The following is a 22580-nucleotide window of genomic DNA, read 5'->3' as shown; positions in this document are numbered from 1 at the left end:
CCATTTTGGATCTTTAATTTCCAGTTTTCGTAACCAAGTAATTTTTAAAGCATTTTTTATTATTACTCAAATAAAATTACTGTAAACCGTATTAATATTGCGACGTGTTTTTTTCGCGAATGTATACCTTAGCGCATGTTCGCGACGTGTAAATTTCGCGAACGACAGTTGACAGGTCCAAAAAAAAGTGGATAAAGACAGCTCACTGTAATTGTTATAAAGTTACTGTCTGTAAATCAATATTCTGTTATCCTACATAAAGCAATTGTGCCTGATACAGTGTCTATAGAGGAATTGGTCACTGGCGAAGTCAGAGGCTAAATCCGAAGTGGGCGTGCCTGAACCTCTGTGGATAGGGGCACGTTAAACAGAGTTTCCTTCCTTCCTATAGAGGGGATTAGGCCCTACCCACCTCACCTGTATTAGAATCGCAACTCACAGCTTCAGTTGTTAACTGTTAACACCCTTTGGTAGATAAAACAATAAACGATTAGTCGCCATCGATTGAAGTTACATAAAACAATTAACGATTAGTCGCCATCGATTGAAGTTACATAAAACAATTAACGATTAGTCGCCATCGATTGAAGTTACATAAAACAATTAACGATTAGTCGCCATCAAGTAGGCTGTGCCTGTTGAGTGAATCTTTTTGTGAATTATTTTGTTTGTGTTTTCCTTTATGGTTTACTAGAAAATCGAGACATCACTTTAAGCACACTTCAAACTGGAAAATAGTGCGTGCGTATTAATTTCGCGACATAAGGTTAAACGCGAACGACGCGAAATTTATACGCACGCATTTTTTTCACGGTCTAAAGTAGTTATTGGAATATTTAATGGAATGGTAAAAGCCTTCATCCTGCACTAGAACCTCATGAATCGCACTAATGAACAGACGGTGCATCCAGGCTAGAAGCAACTGTTGATCCACATAGACCTGAAAAACATAAATCACATAAGACAGTAGATGAATATTACATCTAAGCACACGCAACCGCACTGCACCGTACGGTACCGCATCGCATCGCACCTTCTTGCACCACACGGCATATTTCATTTCATTTTCAACGATATATAATGCACATTATTGCCTAATATCAACACGTATAATGTCATATTTAATTAATAAAATGGTTAAATGTGACCGCTATTAAACATAACGGGCGCAACCATTTTGTACTATCCCAGTGAATACGCCCTCCGGTGAGCCGGTGGTTACCTAACACGTAACGTGTCACGACAGTAATTAGTCTTAGAACTCAAGAAACAAGCGTACCTATTTTTTCGCGGATGCATCGCAATGTTCTTTAATAATATCCATCCCCTTAAGCCAGCAATAAGTATATATTATTTTTCAATAGAAAATAAACCACCATTGTCAAAGTGGCTACACAACAAGTCGAAATAATTGCACCACGTTTAGCCCATGCATTAACCTGCGTACTGAAATGATACACGGAGTGTTTTCTTAGTTAATTGGTCTATTTTGTGAGTTGCCTCTACCAGTGATCAAATTCCCAGTCTGGAGCTCGACGCGGTACGATGTGTTTGTTTCGCTTGTGCACATTGCACGTGCTTTTGTGTGCTCGACGTGGGGGTCCTGCATGTTGTTGTTTTCGTCAAAGAAATAGAGTTTTCTACTGGGATGTATGCGGCCATAGGAACTGATTGAACGCTGGAACGCTTCTCGGTTCGACAGCCTGCACCACCAGGTTGGATTTTTTTTTAGCGAGATTCCTTACCTCCACGTTATTTCTCCGGCTGACTATGTCGACGTGTTTCTCCGTGACTCGTATGACGGCCATTCTGCAGAACGCCACAGTTGTTCGCGTTTAGTCTCTACATGTCCGAGCCTGTCCAAGTAGCACTGGAAGATTGACCGCCCCACTCTAAGAAGAAATAGGAAACGGGGTCGGCCCCTACTAATCTTTTCTAGACTTCACTTTGTTTTATATTGATACCATCTCGTATCTCCGGAGTCGGGCCCGTCCGCACCACTATACCACCCCATGACGACTGGACTATACCCTTGCCTCGTTCAGAAAGGGTCCGGCTTCTCAAGCTCTGTATTTTAGCACAGCACCACACCTTAAATGTATAATGACTGTCAATCTTGGAATTTTCTTGACGGGATGTAACCCATCTCGTCCTTATAGCCTCTATTAGAAAAAAATACTTATCTGTCCTTGATTTGCATAGCGCTAAGCGGCCCCAATCAGCCACTAACTGATTTCCGGCGCGTTCATGCTCCAGTCGCTTGCTACTGAATTGTGGAGTAGTCATCGACTTGTTCTTTTATCTTTTAACGTTAATAAAGTTTTATATTACTGTTATTATTTGTCACAATGTTTGCAATGTCTTTCTTTTACAGAAACGAAAATGTACAATATGTTTTATGCTCAAAAGAAATACTTACGAACACGTCTTGAGGAGACCAAGAAAAAGTGGCTCATTGATGATTGACTCGTTAAAACGGCAATCAATATGCATGTGTTTGTCTATATATCATTGTGTACGAACGGAAGTATACATTAATTTGACTAAATAACTAGTTGCAATTTTCTATATCGCTAGCTACATTATTAACTACGACCTATGCAGTAGACTAGTTAATAATGAAACTAATGATACAGAAATTCACTTCCTCGCCTAACAATAAGGTTTCTACTGTCTGACTCGGTAATAAAAACGGTTTCGGGAACAAACATGCATATATTTTTCAGTGGAATAAACACAGGTAACAAATCGTACATCATGACGTATATTAAATTTAATTGAATACTGACGATGCAAATAAATGCATTATTTGTGAAAATACGCAAACTAATCGGAACCCCGAGTCCAGTGTCATTGTCAGACAAAGTGTAACGGACACAATTTCATATGTAATTTAATAGTTACCTACCTTCAATTATTAATATTATGCACAACCATTAAGCATCCCATAGTACCAACTATCAGTATTATAGAGCAGTCAACATAAATACACATCACTCAGTCCAGTGTCATTGTCAGACAATTTGTCATGGACACAGTTTTACACGTATATATACACGATGCACTAATCACCAGCAAACAATAGCTATCTAGTCGAAAAGCACCATGATAACCAACGTTTTGCTCACATAGTTGCCAGGATGGATACCTGAAATGGGCTGTGACGTAGGAACATGCTATTGATTTGAGAAATGTCAATTTTCATAGAACGATGAATATGCATCAGGGCTTGTCCGGCCAGTCAGTCTTCTCACATGGTGTTTCGTAAATAGGTTTTGGCACGCTGTAGTAAAAAGAAAGCCCCCCCCCCCCCCCCCCCCCCCCAATAATACAAATGTGATTAATGTTTGCCACTGTAACGGAACTGTATATCACTTTTCTTTATCAAGGTAGCAGCAACGACGGTTTATATATATATATATACTCTTCAAAAGAAGAAACGCAAAACCACATTGTCGTAACATTTGGAGAATTGATTTAATTATTGAATGGTGAGTCCGATAATTACCAAATGTTGCAGGATTGTTCACAATTCACTCTAGTCCATTGTGAGTAAGTGATAGGACACACCACCAAGGTCAAGGTCATCTGGAGTCAATACCGGGTGTGGCCTCCGCGTGTGTTGACAACTGCCTGGCACCGCCTGCCCATTGAAGCAACCAGAGTACGGATGACGTCCCGGGGGATGGTGGCCCACTCGGCCTGCAAGGCTGCTGCCAGCTCGGGCAGGGTCTGGGGCTGTGGTTGTCGCTGTCGGAGGCGTCGGTCCAACTCGTCCCATAGATGCTCAATTGGGTTCAAATCCGGTGATATCGATGGCCAAGGAAGGACATTAATGTTGTTGTTCTGTAGGAAAGCCGTTGTGAGACGTGCTGTGTGAGGCCTGGCGTTGTCATGTTGGAACACTGCGTTGGCGTTGGCCATAACTGGAACGATGTGTGGCCGGAGGATCTGGTCAATGTAGCCCTGTGCATTCAGGTTGCCCTGCACGTGGACCAGGTCAGTTCTGCCAGTGTGTGAGATGGCTGCCCACACCATGACACTACCCCCGCCGAATCTGTCCACTTCCTGCACGCAGTTTGCCGCATAACGTTCACCACGACGCCTATACACGCGACATCTTCCATCATGACGTCGGAGCAGAAATCGGGACTCGTCACTGAACCACACCTGTCTCCATCGCAGTTAAGGCCATTGTCGATGAATCTGGCACCACTGCAGTCGGAGTCGACGGTGTTGTGGTGTTAAGATGACACCTCGAACTGGACGTCTGGCACGAATTCCTACCTCACGTAGGCGGTTCCGTACGGTCTGGTCGGATACCCTGCGCAAACCTGGTATTGCTGCGGCTGTGGAGGTGGCAGTAGTCAATCGTTCCCGAAGGTGGCGTACCCGGATGTAGCGGTCCTGCCCGGGGGTAGTGACCCGTGGTCGACCGGATCTAGGGAGGTCACGTGTTGATCCATGTTGCTGGTAACGGTCCCACAGTCTGGAGATGGTGCTTGGGGACACATGGAATGCCCTGGCAACGGCCGTTCTGGATTCGCCTGCGTCTAGTCGGCCGATGGCATTGTTTCTCTGCGGTTCACTGAGACGTGGCATGTCCTGGACTGTCAACTGTCGGCCAGATACAGAGGCCAGGCAAGCGAACACCCTGCACTTTTATACTGTCGGTGTTCATGTTGCACGTGCAGACAACGCACGTGCAGTGGTGACATGGTTTGCACGTGGCTGCGTTTTTGCGAATATTCACATTTTGGAACTTTATTGTACAGTAGCTGCGTTTTATCGAATGTAACCGTGGGAATGTGTTTGGGACATGCAATGACCTTATATTCACAAAGCATGAACCGGTAGGAAACATAAAATCGGAGTTATAACCCATTTGTACCCTTTTGCGTTTCTTTTTTTGAAGAGTATATATATATATATATATATGTATATATATATATATATATATATATACACGCACACATATATATATGTGTGTGTGTATGTGTGTGTGTGTGTGTGTGTGTGTGTGTGTGTGTGTGTGTGTGTGTGTGTGTGCATGTGTGTGTGTGTGAGCGCCCCAGGCCCCCTTGCCACCTTCCTACGCCACTGGTATATGTACAGAGAGATAAAACTCTTTTTTTAATGAGTGTGATCGTCTGGGTTATGTTTTTGGTTGAGCGTGTGTACTGGTGTGTCAGGCCCGTACGTAATCGACGAAAACTTCATACAGTTCACATCGTCGGACTATTTTTTTTACACATCCACGGACGGACCTCGGCAGACTATGGGGGGTGCGTACGCACCCGTCGCACCCCCCCCCCCCCCCCCACCCCCGCGTACGGGCCTGTGTGTGGGCTTGTTTTGTAGGCTATTGTTTATTTAGGGGCAGATTTGTTGTTGTTACTGGGGTTTTCTCGGGGGGGGGGGGGAGGTAAAATTGTTGAGGGGTTTTGGGGGTTTTGTTTTGCCTGCCACTTACGCTTATAATCATGTATACAACGATGTCTTTTAACATCAACCTACCTTAAATAATCGGCATGCAAAAGTAACATAAATATGTTTACACCAATATTTTGATAAAAACAAAACTAGTACTGTTACTATAGGTAAACGTTTTTAGGTTAAATTATATATTTAGCTGTTATTACAGCAAAATTTACACTTTATAATGCAATGTAGTCTATCCCATCCTCAAACAAAAATGTTTCGTTGTTTTTGTAAATAATTTAAGTTAAGTTTGACGAAAAAATAAAAGTGTTTTGGAAATTAAAAAAACATACCATTTTTGCGTGTAATTTAGAAAACAAGCGGCTCAGAAATAAATAATTTGTTGTAAATTCCATAGTATCAAAAAATGCGTTCCCTGTGGGACGCACAATAAACATATGTTTCTATTATCTATTACAACTGTGTTACTGTCACACATAATTAATTAAAACTGCAGATGTGTTTGTATGTTTAAATGAAATTATGTTAATTAATGTGAGGCGAGATTGCAAGAAAACGAAAACAATCAAAGGTGCGTGACAGCTCGCTAGATTCATCTCCTATATTTAACACATGGTCAATTATAACAAAACGCAATTTCATCAACTTAATTTTTACCTGTATTATTCTTTATTTTTAAAGCATAGGTGGGGACATTTATGATGTCAGGGACTGGCATGCATAAATCTTAGCTGAAGATTCACAAACAACTGTGGTCATCGGCCATTCAAGCTGTAACCGGAACGCGCCGGAAGTGGTTAGTGCTTAGGGGACTTAACTCTGCCTATTTTGTCTCGCGAATTTCTAATAGAGGCTATAAGCTGTGCACACAAACGGCCTTAACGAGGTTGCAGGTGCTCCCTTGCACCTGCCAGTGCAGGCGGCCCCCCCCCCTCCCCACCCCACCTTTCCTTTCCGAGGCCGGCTCTTTTGCCCACGATAGACGTCCGCTACAACAGCTTGTTCTGAATGTGCACGTAAAGCCCTATGACCTGATCTGACCTGTTATCTATGTACCTGTGATTCCTGATTGGCAGATGTATATTTGATAGGTATCCAGACGAGCCAATTAATTACCGCTGGCTAGACACAAATATATATGCCGGTAATAACATGTCGTACCTAAAATGGTAATGGACATGGTTTATTACTGTAAGTAGTTCTGTAAAACTATTGATTAAGTAGATGCTTTTTCTCTGTTTCTTTTATTCTTTCTTTCTTTCTTTCAATAATATTTATTTCTGTTCATATTTAGATTGCAAAATACAGTACTGTCGTAACATGTATGTATTTTGGAGAAGGCCTAGTAAGTTATGTAACGTGTGCCTAATCCATTTGTTCTTTTGAAAGTCAAATACATTTTCTCTTCTATTACCAAATGAATAATTATGGTGCAACGCATGGGACATCGAGTTTTATTGCTTTTTTAAATGATATTATGTTTTGACAATTTCGAATTTCAGCTCATATGGTGAAATTAGTTCTAGAAAGGTGTAAAGAAATATCATTTCAAATTCGCTGCATGTAAGGGACTCTTTGTTCAACTGTTTGTGGTTAGGGAACGTAACTCTGCCTATTTTTCTCGCGAATTTCTAACAGAGGTTATACCAGTCGTTGTTCACTGGCTGGAACGAGAAATAGCCCAATGGACCCACCGACGGGGATCCGATCCCTGTTCGACCGTGCATCAAGTGAGCGCTTTTCCACTGGTCTACGTCCTGGACATTAGAAGCGAGGAGAACTTTTGAATAAAATCCATTTGCAAATTTAATATAAAAAAAACTTTCTAGAGTATGCTTCTTTAATTAATGCAGTGAAATGTTTCATAGAGATATATGGAAAACATAATGATGGAATAAACGAGTCAATTACAAACGAAAAACCAGTTTACCCCCACACGCTAAAACAACTTCTTAAAGACAAAACGGGATGTAGAGACACATACACAATATTTTGCTACATAACAGCCATTCCAAAGTTTCAATTAAAATATATAAATAAAGGTTTTTGTTATTCACAGCAGAATCGACTATATTTTACAATATACCTTTTAAATGCGTAAGAGATACAACTTTACGTCGGTTTTAATATAAAATTCTACACATATTTCTCGCTACTAACACTTTTCTATATACAATACTTTATATTAATTCAAATAAATTTACTTTTTTAATCGTATGCCAGAGACAATTGAACATTTATTTTATGATTGTTGTTATGTTAAAGAGTTTGGAAACATATTACCAACTGTATTTAATACTTTAGGATAGTGCATAATTATAGATAAAAATATTGCCATTTTGGGTCTGCTTACGAAAACAAATGTATATGCAATAAATTGGTCAATTATTAGAATAAAATATTATATTTATTCCATGAAAATATGAAAACAAAATTTAAACTTCTCTACCTTAAATACTATAATTAAAGAAAAGTTGGAAACTAAAATTTGTATCTTATATCAAATTGGTAATTGTAAAGATTATAAAGGGATAGTGAACGCAAACATGAGCCATAAGCTATGTTTCCATTAATGCGGCTGCGGTCCGGGTGCGTCCGATTGCGGTGCGGGTGCTTGCGCTTATTGTGTTTCCATTAATGCGGCTACGCACTGCGATTACTCCAGTAATGGCATTCAAGATGCAAACACTGCAACATCACTTATTATTTGAAAAAGAGCTTATTATGATAGTCGCAACGTAAAATTTGATACAGAAAAAAATAAAACAAAATAAAACAAAAACAAAAACAACAAATAAACAAACAAAAGGAAATACAAATATTTATTAGATCGACAAACTTTACGTAACTTTTATCCGCCCGGTATTAGAATATGCATCGGAAGTATGGGATGGGTGTTCTTCAGTCGAGGAAGATATTATTGAAAAAGTACAATTAGAAGCCGCTAGATTAATCACGAGTTTGCCTAAATTTGCATACATAAAGTCTTTGTACTACAAAATTGGATTAGCAACACTTACTTCCAGGCGTAAATTCAAAAAGCTGTGCACAATGTTTAAAATAATGTGCGTGTTCGTCTGGGTTATATTCACACTTTGGAATGATTAATGGTGCATAATATTAATAATTGCAGGTAGATAGTCGATCGTAACTATTAAATTACATATGAAATTGTGTCCGTTACACTATGTCCGTTACACATTGTTTGACAATGACACTGGACTCGCTGTTTTGATTTGTTTGCGTATTTTCACCAATAACGCATTTATGTGCATCGTCAGTATTCAATTAAATTTAATATACGTCATGATGTACGATTTGTTACCTGTGTTTATTCCACTGAAAAATATGTGCATGTTTGCTCCCGAAACCGTCTTTATTACCGATTCAAACAGTAGAAACATTATCGTTTGGCGAGGACGTGAATTTCTGTATCGTTAGTTTCATTATTAACTAGCCTACTGCATAGGTCGTAGCTAATAATGCAGCTAGCGATACAGAAAATCGCAGCTAGTCATTTAGTCAAATTAATGTACATTTCTGTTCGTGCACAGTGATATATACAGGAATGTTAATTGCAAATATCAAAACTTTATTCAAATGCCGTTTTAACGAGTCAGTCATTCTATAAAAGAAGGAGATTGCACACGATCTGACAAACAATAATAGCAATATCAAACTGTATTAACGTCAAAAAGTAAATGAACAAGTCGATGCCTACTCCACAAATCAGTAGTAACAAAGGGCCTTTGTTGCAAGCGACTGAACACGCCGGAAATCATTTAGTGGCCAACTGGGGCAGCTTAGCGCTATGCAAACCAAGGGCAGATAAGTATGTTTCCAATAGAGGCTATATCAAAGGCCGTGGTATGTGTTATCCTTTCTGTAGGATGGTGCATATAAAAGATCCGTTGCTGCTAATCGCAAAGAGTAGCCCATGAAGTGGCGACAGCGGGTTTCCTCTCTCAATCTGTGTGGTCCTTAACCATATTTCCGAACCCATATAACCGAAAATAAAATGTGTTGAGTGTGTCGTTAAATAAAACATTTAAGAGTGTAAGAATTGTCCAGATCCGTAGAAGATAGTTATATATTTATATCTTCGTTCACCGTTCTTATTGACAAATGACCCGTCAAAGGAACATACCCTAGTTTTTAAACACTTAAGGCATATTTTTCACTATTGGAGCCGTTTATGATCATTGAAATCAAACATTACTTATATTTTATTTTTTAGATTATCCATTTCCATATAACCGAAGAGTTTCTGGTCATCCCGGTGTTTCTAATGCTAGAAATGTTTCAAAATGCACGTGCGTCTGAGAAGTTGCGGTTTAATGAATCCAGTTCTAGTCTATTTTTAGGATGTTTCCCGTATTAACGTCACACTCTTCTTTCACTCTGTTGTAACTTTATACAAATGAGTTACAGGTTTGTAAATTAACTCAACTTAGTGTTCATTTTTTACGAGTTAAAACTAGGGTCTGTTGTGACTTTATACATATGAGTTACAGGTTTGTAAATTAACTCAACTTAGTGTTCATTTTTTACGAGTTAAAACTAGGGTCTGTTGTAACTTGATACAAATGAGTTACAGGTTTGTAGAATAACTCAACTTAGTGTTCATTTTTTACGAGTTAAAACTAGGGTCTGTTGTAACTTGATACAAATGAGTTACAGGTTTGTAGAATAACTCAACTTAGTGTTCATTTTTTACGAGTTAAAACTAGGGTCTGTTGTAACTTTATACAAATGAGTTACAGGTTTGTAAATTAACTCAACTTAGTGTTCATTTTTTACGAGTTAAAACTAGGGTCTGATATAAGTTTATACAAATGAGTTACAGGTTTGTAGAATAACTCAACTTAGTGTTCATTTTTTACGAGTTAAAACTAGGGTCTGTTGTAAGTTTATACAGATGAGTTACAGGTTTGTAAATTAACTCAACTTAGTGTTCATTTTTTACGAGTTAAAACTAGGGTCTGCGCCTTTAGGGTAGTACTAAATCAAATAACTTCCGGCTGGGTCAAAGGTCGAGATGCACCGACCTTTTGATAGAGCAGTTAATACCACAAGTCCTATGATTGGTCATACATGTAAGTGTGTTGGTTGTAAAATCAAATCAAAATAGTTACATCTTGGCAAACAAAAAAGAGGCAATTTTATTTCATCTAGTACCACTGTGTCAAGTAGCCCTGTGCTTGAAATATGTATGGGATACCTGTAAAAAAGGTACTCATATTCTGTGCGGAACTAGGGTAGTCATAGACTCTACATGTTATCTCTGAAATGAGCAGCTTGACCCCCATTTTTCTGATTCACTTTAAGGGTGAGGGGTGGTAGTATTTATATCCCTGGAGTATATGTCGATTGATACGCTACAGGTAGGAGTTTTAGGTATATATGTTGCTATTGGTGTTTATGGATTCGAATTATGATACACACCCTTAAATAATTAGGTTTTGTCATACGTTTGACCATAATGTTGAAAAATCTAATTTTTTAATATTAGTTAACTTTGATTTGAATTGAAAGTGAACATGAATAATTTCAAATAAATCATTGAAATGTGTTAGACTCCAAGTGTGGTTAATTCCACGTCTCAAATATGTTTAGCACTATCTAGAATGTCTATCACTGATAGAAGTCATGATAATGGCCAGTCGTTGAGACAGGATTTGGTGGTGCATTTGCTCATCCCGCAATGTGTTTGTCCTGGTATGGATTTTTATGAGAATTGGTACAGTGATCTAGTGCAGTCCCCACAAACGAATAGAGAGATCTTTCGAAAAACTATTGTTTTTTGTGGCTTTTATTTTTACTTTCTAATAAACAATTATAGAGTTATGTTCTGAAGATTGGTACTGTGATTCTGTATGACAAACTCCACAAACACATACTAATATATGTTTGAATTTTTGAATCGCTATGAATTAAAAAAGAGCTACATTTAAATCGAAATTTAATATTAGAAATTTGAAAGTGTCTATAAATTATTATCTACTAGTGAAAAAACCCAATTAAACAGTGATGTTATCTACATCGATGGGCTTCATCTTTGTAACATTAAATGGGTTTTTTTTTGTTGTGTTTAATTTTATTATTATTATTATTAATTATTATTATTATTATTATTATTATTAATATTTTAAACTTACGTCAATTCTATGTTGATGCAGCTGGAGGGTCAAGTTGAATGGTTTTCCCAGTTTGAAGGGGAACTCTCGCTGTAATATTCTAGGTTTATCCTTAAGTCGGTTTCCAGTCGAAGCGTTGACCGACATCGATTCAACCTGGTTGTCTGTAGCGAACCGGACAGCAATCTGAAGGGCTGTGTATAATTTCCTGTACTTCAGGCTGACAAGCATACTGAAACGCATTTAACATAATGTATGTATAAACGTTGGTGTTGTTTAACCACACCAGTAGAGCACATTTATTTATTAATCATTACCTATTGGGTGTCAAACATTTGGTAAGTTTCACATCTAGCCACATTGGCCCTATTTCATCATATACATGCAGTGGGGTTAGGCTGATTTGCTGCGAACTTGCTCGGGACGAAACATCTGGTTCCCACGTTATGACTGGCTGCAGTTCTGCATTACGCTTAATTACTATCAGAGTAACACTCTTCAGGTGCCAGCTTGTCGGCAAACCTGATACTGGCAGGTATGTATATGTAGTAAAGTCAAGTTTTGTAAATATAATTGTACTTATCATGTTTGTAATATGTTTCCTGTAACTAATTAAATTTATTCTGTTGTTATTTACAGGTAATAATATATTGTATGTTATGTTTTAATGTGCACTGTACCTAATCTGGTACTAGCCATTGTATGTTATGTTTTAATGTGCACTGTACCTAATCTGGTACTAGCCATTGTATGTTATGTTTTAATGTGCACTGTACCTAATCTGGTACTAGCCATTGTATGTTATGTTTTAATGTGTACTGTACCTAATCTGGTACTAGCCATTGTATGTTATGTTTTAATGTGCACTGTACCTAATCTGGTACTAGCCATTGTATGTTATGTTTTAATGTGCACTGTACCTAATCTGGCACTAGCCATTGTATGTTATGTTTTAATGTGCACTGTACCTAATCTGGTACTAGCCATTGTATGTTATGTTTTAATGTGCACTGTACCTAATCTGGTACTAGCCATTGTATGTTATGTTTTAATGTGCACTGTACCTAATCTGGTACTAGCCATTGTATGTTATGTTTTAATGTGCACTGTACCTAATCTGGTAGCCATTGTATGTTATGTTTTAATGTGTACTGTACCTAATCTGGTAGCCATTGTATGTTGTGTTTTAATGTGTACTGTACCTAATCTGGTACTAGCCATTGTATGTTATGTTTTAATGTGCACTGTACCTAATCTGGTAGCCACTGTATGCTATGTAATGTGTACTGTACCTAATCTAGTAGCCGTTGTATGCTATGTAATGTGTACTGTACCTAATCTGGTACTAGCCATTGTATGTTATGTTTTAATGTGCACTATACCTAATCTGGTACTAGCCATTGTATGTTATGTTTTAATGTGTACTGTACCTAATCTGGTAGCCATTGTATGTTGTGTTTTAATGTGTACTGTACCTAATCTGGTACTAGCCATTGTATGTTATGTTTTAATGTGCACTGTACCTAATCTGGTAGCCATTGTATGTTATGTTTTAATGTGCACTGTACCTAATCTGGTACTAACCATTGTATGTTATGTTTTAATGTGCACTGTACCTAATCTGGTACTAACCATTGTATGTTATGTTTTAATGTGCACTGTACCTAATCTGGTACTAGCCATTGTATGTTATGTTTTAATGTGCACTGTACCTAATCTGGTACTAGCCATTGTATGTTATGTTTTAATGTGCACTGTACCTAATCTGGTACTAGCCATTGTATGTTATGTTTTAATGTGCACTGTACCTAATCTGGTACTAGCCATTGTATGTTATGTTTTAATGTGCACTGTACCTAATCTGGTACTAGCCATTGTATGTTATGTTTTAATGTGCACTGTACCTAATCTGGTACTAGCCATTGTATGTTATGTTTTAATGTGCACTGTACCTAATCTGGTACTAACCATTGTATGTTATGTTTTAATGTGCACTGTACCTAATCTGGTACTAGCCATTGTATCTTATGTTTTAATGTGCACTGTACCTAATCTGGTACTAACTATTGTGTGTTATGTTTTAATGTGTACTGTACCTAATCTGGTACTAGCCATTGTATGTTATGTTTTAATGTGTACTGTACCTAATCTGGTACTAGCCATTGTATGCTATGTAATGTGTACTGTACCTAATCTGGTACTAGCCATTGTATGCTACGTAATGTGTACTGTACCTAATCTGGAACTAACCATTGTATGCTATGTAATGTGTACTGTACCTAATCTGGTACTAACCATTGTATGCTATTTAATGTGTACTGTACCTAATCTGGTACTAGCCATTGTATGTTATGTTTTAATGTGCACTGTACCTAATCTGGTAGCCATTGTATGTTATGTTTTAATGTGCACTGTACCTAATCTGGTACTAGCCATTGTATGTTATGTTTTAATGTGCACTGTACCTAATCTGGTAGCCATTGTATGTTATGTTTTAAAGTGTACTGTACCTAATCTGGTACTAGCCATTGTGTGTTATGTTTTAATGTGTACTGTACCTAATCTGGTACTAACCATTGTGTGTTATGTTTTAATGTGCACTGTACCTAATCTGGTACTAGCCATTGTATGCTATGTAATGTGTACTGTACCTAATCTGGTACTAACCATTGTATGCTATTTAATGTGTACTGTACCTAATCTGGTACTAGCCATTGTATGTTATGTAATGTGTACTGTACCTAATCTGGTACTAACCATTGTATGCTATTTAATGTGTACTGTACCTAATCTGGTAGCCATTGTATGTTATGTAATGTGTACTGTACCTAATCTGGTACTAACCATTGTATGCTATTTAATGTGTACTGTACGTAATCTGGTACTAGCCATTGTATGTTATGTAATGTGTACTGTACCTAATCTGGTACTAACCATTGTATGCTATTTAATGTGTACTGTACCTAATCTGGTACTAGCCATTGTATGTTATGTAATGTGTACTGTACCTAATCTGGTACTAACCATTGTATGCTATTTAATGTGTACTGTACGTAATCTGGTACTAGCCATTGTATGTTATGTAATGTGTACTGTACCTAATCTGGTAGCCATTGTATGTTATGTAATGTGTACTGTACCTAATCTGGTACTAGCCATTGTATGCTATGTAATGTGTACTGTACCTAATCTAGTAGCCATTGTATGCTATGTAATGTGTACTGTACCTAATCTGGTACTAGCCATTGTATGTTATGTAATGTGTACTGTACCTAATCTAGTAGTCATTGTATGCTATGTAATGTGTACTGTACCTAATCTAGTAGCCATTGTATGCTATGTAATTTTTACTGTACCTAATCTAGTAGCCATTGTATGCTATGTAATGTGTACTGTACCTAATCTAGTAGCCATTGTATGCTATGTAATGTGTACTGTACCTAATCTGGTACTAGCCATTGTATGTTATGTTTTAATGTTTACTGTACCTAATCTGGTACAAGCCATTGTATGTTATGTTTTAATGTTTACTGTACCTAATCTGGTACTAGCCATTGTATGTTATGTTTTAATGTTTACTGTACCTAATCTGGTACTAGCCATTGTATGTTGTTTTAATGTGTACTGTACCTAATCTGGCACTAGCCATTGTATGTTATGTTTTAATGTTTACTGTACCTAATCTGGTAGCCATTGTATGCTATGTAATGTGTACTGTACCGAGTTAATTATTGCCATTTTACTAAAATGCTGCTCTGGATTTGTTTTGGATTTTTAACCATTATTATCCATGACAAGAATTATTTATATATATATATATATATATATATATATATATATATATGTGTGTATACTCACACACACACACACAGTTTTACACACACACACACACACACACACACACACACACACACACACACACACACACACACACGTACAATTACCTTGAGATATTGATGGGGATGCCTAGGAATTCTACCTTCCACCCATCCCTAACTGTTCCAGGTATCTGTGATCGGAAAGGGAATTTCTGAAAAAATAAATGCACCATATAACTAGTAATATTGCTAGTTTGTTGCTGAGAATATTCAATTGATTGCATGTGCCGTTCCTTTTATTTGTCTGTATGAGTTCAAATAATGTATCCATTAGGGCCCCGTTGCACAAAAGAATCGTACCTAAGGTTAATTGTAGTGACTTACACTATCGGTTTAAATCAGTATTATGTTTTACCTTCTACAGGGCTTCAGTTGTTATTTTAAGCATACAATTTCACTGATAGTTATCAAATAAAATTGAGAAGTGGGGTGTAGGGCAAGATATTCATATTTACAAAATGGACTTAAATGCAACATTTGACAACTTTGTTTTCACTAACTGTCGAGCATGACAATAGTAGTTATTAACTAGCCCAACATTGAATATCACTAACCATGGGAATGGGGCTACCATAATCTAGAAGCTCTGCCTTCTCTCGTTTCCAATAATTTTGTTTTCATTAAAAACAAGAGGCGTTTCTTTGATAATTGCAAAAATGTGATACTTATGTACAGAGGATGTAATGTCCATTATGTCCCGTGTCTGAATGATTGCCAATTATAAATTGATTATATCATTGTATAAGAGTGTACGAATAAATGAATGAATGTTTACCAATACCCCATCACAAAAATACACATCTATGAGAATAGTACTTATATAATTATGTAAAACCATAGTGTAAGGAGCTGTGGGGGAGTATAATACAATACATAAATCAAGGTAAAGTGAGGGAAGGACAACAACGGCTGCCTGGATGTTCCTCTGATTTCTGCACCCGTTGAGATTGCCTTGAATAGTGACCAGATGCAACTTACAATCATAAAAAACGCATCCCACGCCATCACAGAATGGTTTCCTGGATGTTTTTGGTGGCACGTGGTTGCCTCTAGACACGAGTTCTTCCATCTGCCACGTGGAGAAGAAAGCGACTTTAATCGGACCAATGAATCGTCATACAGGACGCAATATTCCATATGTAGCGTGCTTGACACCATGCCGATGTGTGCTGGTGTCGAGAAGAGGACGTTTGAGAGGCCTCCGGGCTCGGTACCCAGCAGTCGTCAGCCCATTCCTTGGGTTCCTCGTGGGCATGGCCCTATTGGGAATCCAGTTATTTCTCGAGGTCTAGCTGCTGGAAATGGGACAACGTCGAACAAGTCTTAACAAAGCCCTGTGTTCTCGAGGAGATGTTTCGCGAGGTTGTCCTGAACGGTTCCTCTCCTTAACGTCATTGGGTTTTTTGTTTTGTTTTTCGTACAAGTCGACTAATAACAGTGTGATTCTGACCCAACCGACAAGCCCAGTTTCCCTGCAAGACAATCCCGCATTATTCATTCCAATAATCTGCCACCTAGTGTCAATGGAAAGTTTTCAGCGAAACATTAAACGCGTTTTGAGCACAAAATAAACACTCTCTTCACAAAACCAGCGTAAAACGTAAAGGAACAGACCCTAGTTATTAAACATTACGACATATGTTTCACTATTAGAGCTGTTTATGATCACTGAAATATAAAAAAAAATACTTATATTTTGTTGTCCAGATTATCCATTTCCTGGTGTTTCTAATACCACAAAATGCATGTTTCATATTTTTAAAAACACACTTGCGTCTGAGAAGTAACGGTTATGGACGGTTATGAGTATTTCAAGGTCATAGACTCGTGTTTCACTCTGTTGTATCGACATTTGTTACAGGTTTTTAAATTAACCAAACTTAGTGTCAATTTGTTCGGGTGCAAACTAGGGTTTAGGAAATATATACCTTAGGTTTTAAAAAGTAGGATTGCTTCACGTGCTATTTCTGCGGGTTCTTGACTGCCGAGGACAGCCAAACGACGGTATGGAGCGTGGGAAGGGACATAATATATACAGTATTAATTTTGCCTAGCCACCACCCATACTAATAAATTGGTGACAATATACATTTGGTGGAGCTTAATTAATTGCAAGGTGTAATAATATATATACACACACACAATGTATGTACTGACGAAAAAAACAAACGCAATTTCTTTTTTTATAATAAATATTTCATTTGTTTTATTGATGATTATTTGATTGTTTGGATTTTTAGGTGATGTCTTCATGACTGTAAAATGTTGACAAGTTTTGTTGTGTTATCACAGACAGTATGTGTATGGATAACGTTGAAATGTGGATATCCTACGCCATTTCCCGATCCAAATCAATATAGTGTGTGCCCACCCCGGGCTGCAGTCGCTTCTCTAACACTCCTTACCATTGACCCACACAAGTTGTTTATGGTCCTTTGAGGGATGTTATTCCATTCATGAAGAAGGGCTTGCGTGAGCTGAGCGACGTTGTTTAGGACGTTGACACACTTCCTGACCCTCCTGTTCAGCTCGTCCCACAAACAATCGATCGGGTTCAAATCTGGACTGTAGGATGGACAATCGATCACTGGGACATTGTTGTGGTTGAGGACGTTAAGACAAACCCTCGCAAACTGCGGCGTCGCATTATCTTGCTGCAACGTAAGGTTACGCGCAAGGTTAAGTGGAAGGACGTGATGCCTGATGACCTGATCCCAATATCTTACGGCTTGAAAATTGTCCTGTTTTCACGCCATGAGAAATTGCACCCCCCCAAAAAAACACAAAAAAACAACAACACACACACACACACACAAAACCAACAAAACCAACAACACCAAAACCAAACCAAACAAACCAAACAAACAAACAAAAAACAAAAACAAAAACAAAAACAAACAAATAAACAAAACAAAACACAAAAAGACCCTCCCCCAAATCTGTCATTTTCCTTATCCCACGTGTCTGAACATCGCTCATCTCAATAGACACGTTGTCGTCCATCTGACCTGTAAAGCGAGAACCGAGACTCGTCAGTGAATAGCACACGTCTCCAGAGGGTCAAGTGAAACCGATTTGGTGGATATGCACGCAGCCATTGTAGTCGACGTTGACGTCGCCTGGGTGTAAGTTGCGGAACAACGTACTCGCCGTCTCCGTAGCCGTCTAAATTCGGTTACGGAGGTGCGCGAGACGTATGCTTCTATCTTGACGTGGCAACGTAACGCGCGGACGTCCGCTCCTGGGACACAAGACAAACACAAGACAATTAGACTTTCCCTAATTCAACCTATTTCTATGGATGTCCGAATGAATCACCTGTCCTTATTTGACATGAACTATATGCAAATATATTGGGTCAGGATTAAACGACGTTTAAGTGCATATTATATCTTACAATAATATCAATTCAACACGAAATGTGTAGTAAGCATTTTAAAATAATAATAGTAATAATAAGCAAAAAACAAAAACAAAATCCTCGAAGGGCTTTTAATTTGACCCCACTCTATCAATGTACAAATAATGACTATGTTGCTACTTGGCTATATAGTTTACATTTGACAATTGGGTTAACGTTTCGTTTCGTTTCCAGTTGTTTGGAGTTATTTTTCGTGAATATTGGTCAGCCAGATATTACCTGGATGTTCCACTTCAAAACCCATACCGCATCCAAAAAAGTTAGAATATTACAATATACACAAGTAAACTAAAAATACAAATAAAAGTCACACTATTGAATTTAATGTTTATATATTGTAAATGTAAATGTAGATGTAGATGTAGATGTAGATCACATCACATCTATATATATATATATATATATATATATATATATATATATATATATATATATATTAGGTAATGCATTTGTCAACAATAACACGAAAAACATCGTTATTTCTACAAAAAGCGAGATCGTTGCTTATTCGCTTCGCACGCACGCGCGCACTCAGACACGCGCACATACATTTACTCAAGACAGATTTAGGCACGGGCACCTTGCAGTGTTGTGACAATAAAATACCTTCTTCTGTATGCAAATATGCAGTGAAATGTTTAAGGAAATAGATTTGTAGAATGTTTATTTCTCACAAAACCTAAATATTATACAAATGTTAGGCTAAAAAAAAGTATGTCTCTGGTGAGATCAAAGTTCCAGAATTGACGCGGCGATGCGGCTTTCTTTTTCTTTCTTTTTTAAAGCATGGATTGCACAAAAAAGGTGGGAATATTATGTACCGAAATAAGGGGCATATTTAAATTGAAATCTGAATGCACGTCCTAACCCATGCGAGATGGTATTTTGGCTCCAAATGTAATTTTACGTCATAGCAAGAAAAGCCCGGCAAATATGGACGTTATACGGTGGGAAATCAAATACAATATGTTGACACGCGTGCTGACCGGAGACCAGAAATGTATTTTGTTTGGCCTCATACAATCGGAACGATAAAACAGTTATCCGTGATAAAAACCGAGTCGGCACTTGACAAAATATTGGTTGATTCCACGAATCTCTATCTAGTGCTCGTCTATAGGTGGAGCGTCACTTCCGAGGAGATACTTTCCTGGACAATACACCCTTCCTGCACCGGCACAAAGCCGAACATCATGCCAGGTATATACGTTAATATAACAAAAGCAAACTTACACTTCATTGACTAAGTATAGGTTAGAAGGCATTAAGACGTTTCTTCAGAAATAAGAATGGATTGAATACATGACATGTATATCATGAAAAATCTACTTTTAGAAAAAACTATTGGTTTACCGTTAAAACTTAGCAGCTGGTTTCAAAGTGACTGTTGTATGTGATACTAAACATATAAAGTTGTCATTTCTTTGTTTCTGCAGCCATTTTGGAATCTTGGATTCATGCATTTCTCTTCCCATAAAAAGCTCTGTATTTGTAGCAAATATTATCGTTTGGGGAAAATATATCGAATGTAAAATATTGCCATTTCTTATTCTTGGGCGGCCATTTTTTATTGTCACACTAGATCTAAAAGACTATACAATATCTCTGTTTGTAGAAGGTCGTTATAAATTAATTCCATGACCAATCACTAACACTAACTTAAATCACTAACACAAAATTCTTGTCCTGGTTGATGTCAAATGCGATAAATTGTAATTTTCGTGTTCTAGCTGTTACAGTGGTGGTCGTCTTGGATTAAAATGGTGTTGTAATGCCTTAATAAGCTTGGAATGGTTCAAAATTAATTCCTGGTAAATGTTGACAAGTGCATTTCAGTTTGTATGATCAAAATTGTTTTTGAGATCCAGATAAACACATCTATCAACAAACCATAGTTACGATTGATGCTCTCCGATGGTAGCCCTACCAATTGGTCAAATGTTGGGATTTCAGCTCATGGACTAATTATGTTTTTATTATTATTTTTATTTTATTATTATTGTTTTATGAATTCGTAGTAATACTATGTGTACCGTCAGGGGTGTAGCGTGATCTGGACCGGGGGGTGGGGGTCGAATATGAATCAAGTGGACCCTTTTTCTATTTTGTTTTTGCACAAACAGAAACTCCATATGTATAAACCTGTATGTCTTAGTTCTGAAAGGGAACAAATTTGCTTCAGCGGGGGATGGGGGGGGGGGGCATCTGACCCCCTCCCCTTCCCCTCCCAGCCTACGCCCCTGACCGTGATACGGATATCAGCTCGTCGTTATCTTGTGACTGCACACACCGACAAACATGTAATGGGGCAATTAACTAGTGCCGGGAAGTAGATATTCGTAATTGGTAATTGGCACCTAGTTGTCCTACTATGTAGCATCCATTTTATGACCATTTATATAAGTTTATCTACTTTCCGGGTAATAACCAAATGGGTGGACAACGTTCAGATGCCGTCTAAATAAAACAAGGTGTTTCATGGAATTGTGTGTACTCACATTGACGTTGTAGAAAGCAACTCGTTCACAAGAACCGTTAAGACCAGCCCAAGATCCTGAAGAGTCGCATGTGCTCATCTGACTGGCTCCAACGAACTTGAAGTCACTGTGGCAAGTGTATACAGCGAACTTTGATATGATTTGTGATTTGGCGTGTGATAGAAAAGGAGGCGACAGGCATCCGTCTGTTGTTCAAAATAAATAAATAGATACAATGAGAAATTAATCAGTCAACCATGCAAAAAACCCAGTCGAGAGAGAGAGAGAGAGAGAGAGAGAGAGAGAGAGAGAGAGAGAGAGAGAGACAGAGAGAGAGAGAGAGAGAGAGAGAGAGAGAGAGAGACAGACAGACAGACAGACAGACAGACAGACAGACAGACAGACAGACAGGAGAGAGAGAGAGAGAGAGAGAGAGAGACAGACAGACAGACAGACAGACAGACAGACAGAGACAGAGAGGTTATTACCAAAGTGTTTTGCGGTATCGTCAATATCACATATTAGGAATTAAAAAATATTGTATACACTTGTTTTCTTTTATCATATATATATATATATATATATATATATATATATATATATATATATATATTTATATCAGAGATGGGGCGATTACTTGACAAAAGTAATCGATTACCATTACGATTACTTTAGAATGTCACGATTACGATTACGATTACAAGATAATTGAAAGTAATTGATTACGATTGCGAATACATTGTTTAGCAATCATGATTACAATCATGATTACATTTCCACAAATCTACACAAATAATGAAATGATGTTACCATCATGAAGTTATGCACTTTAACCATACCGATTTCATTCATTGAAAGACATAATGGATAATTTTTGATTATTTATTAAATTAGTTCAAACATTTATAAATGTATGTATACTGCAGGGGGGGGGGGGGGGGGGGGGGGGGAATCAGTTTCCAAAACCAGATTTATTATTCTTAAATTTGGATTATTGACGAAAAGGTACCCATAACCATAGGTATAATTATTGTATCAATGCATAACTATTACTTGTTTTTTGTTTTTTTATTGTTTGTAGAACGTATACCATTTAATGCCATCCACAAATGAAAATAATTTTTTTTTTTTTTAAATCTATATAAGAATTGTTTCTCATTTTTAGGAATTTATCGATGTATAAAAGTCACAAATGGTATAAAATTGCGTAGCGTAGCGAAGCGAT

The 22580-nt window shown here is 37.7% G+C and overlaps 1 protein-coding gene across 1 annotated transcript in view; it reads right to left on the bottom strand.

Moving 5' to 3' along the window:
• Positions 1-584: 584 nt before the first annotated feature.
• The window catches only part of LOC121385770, a 28049-nt gene continuing 6053 nt past the window's right edge, over positions 585-22580 (bottom strand). Inside the window, exons 3-6 of the mRNA XM_041516549.1 lie at positions 21377-21561; positions 15524-15609; positions 11601-11811; positions 585-940 (exon numbers count right to left, since the gene is read on the bottom strand). Coding sequence (XP_041372483.1) covers positions 809-940; positions 11601-11811; positions 15524-15609; positions 21377-21561 — 614 coding nt within the window. The 3' untranslated portion in view covers positions 585-808. The remainder of the gene's footprint in view (positions 941-11600; positions 11812-15523; positions 15610-21376; positions 21562-22580) is intronic.

Source organism: Gigantopelta aegis, chromosome 12, assembly GCF_016097555.1.
Source record: "Gigantopelta aegis isolate Gae_Host chromosome 12, Gae_host_genome, whole genome shotgun sequence".
Lineage (NCBI taxonomy): Eukaryota > Metazoa > Mollusca > Gastropoda > Neomphalida > Peltospiridae > Gigantopelta > Gigantopelta aegis.
This window is presented reverse-complemented; position numbering and strand designations above follow the sequence as displayed.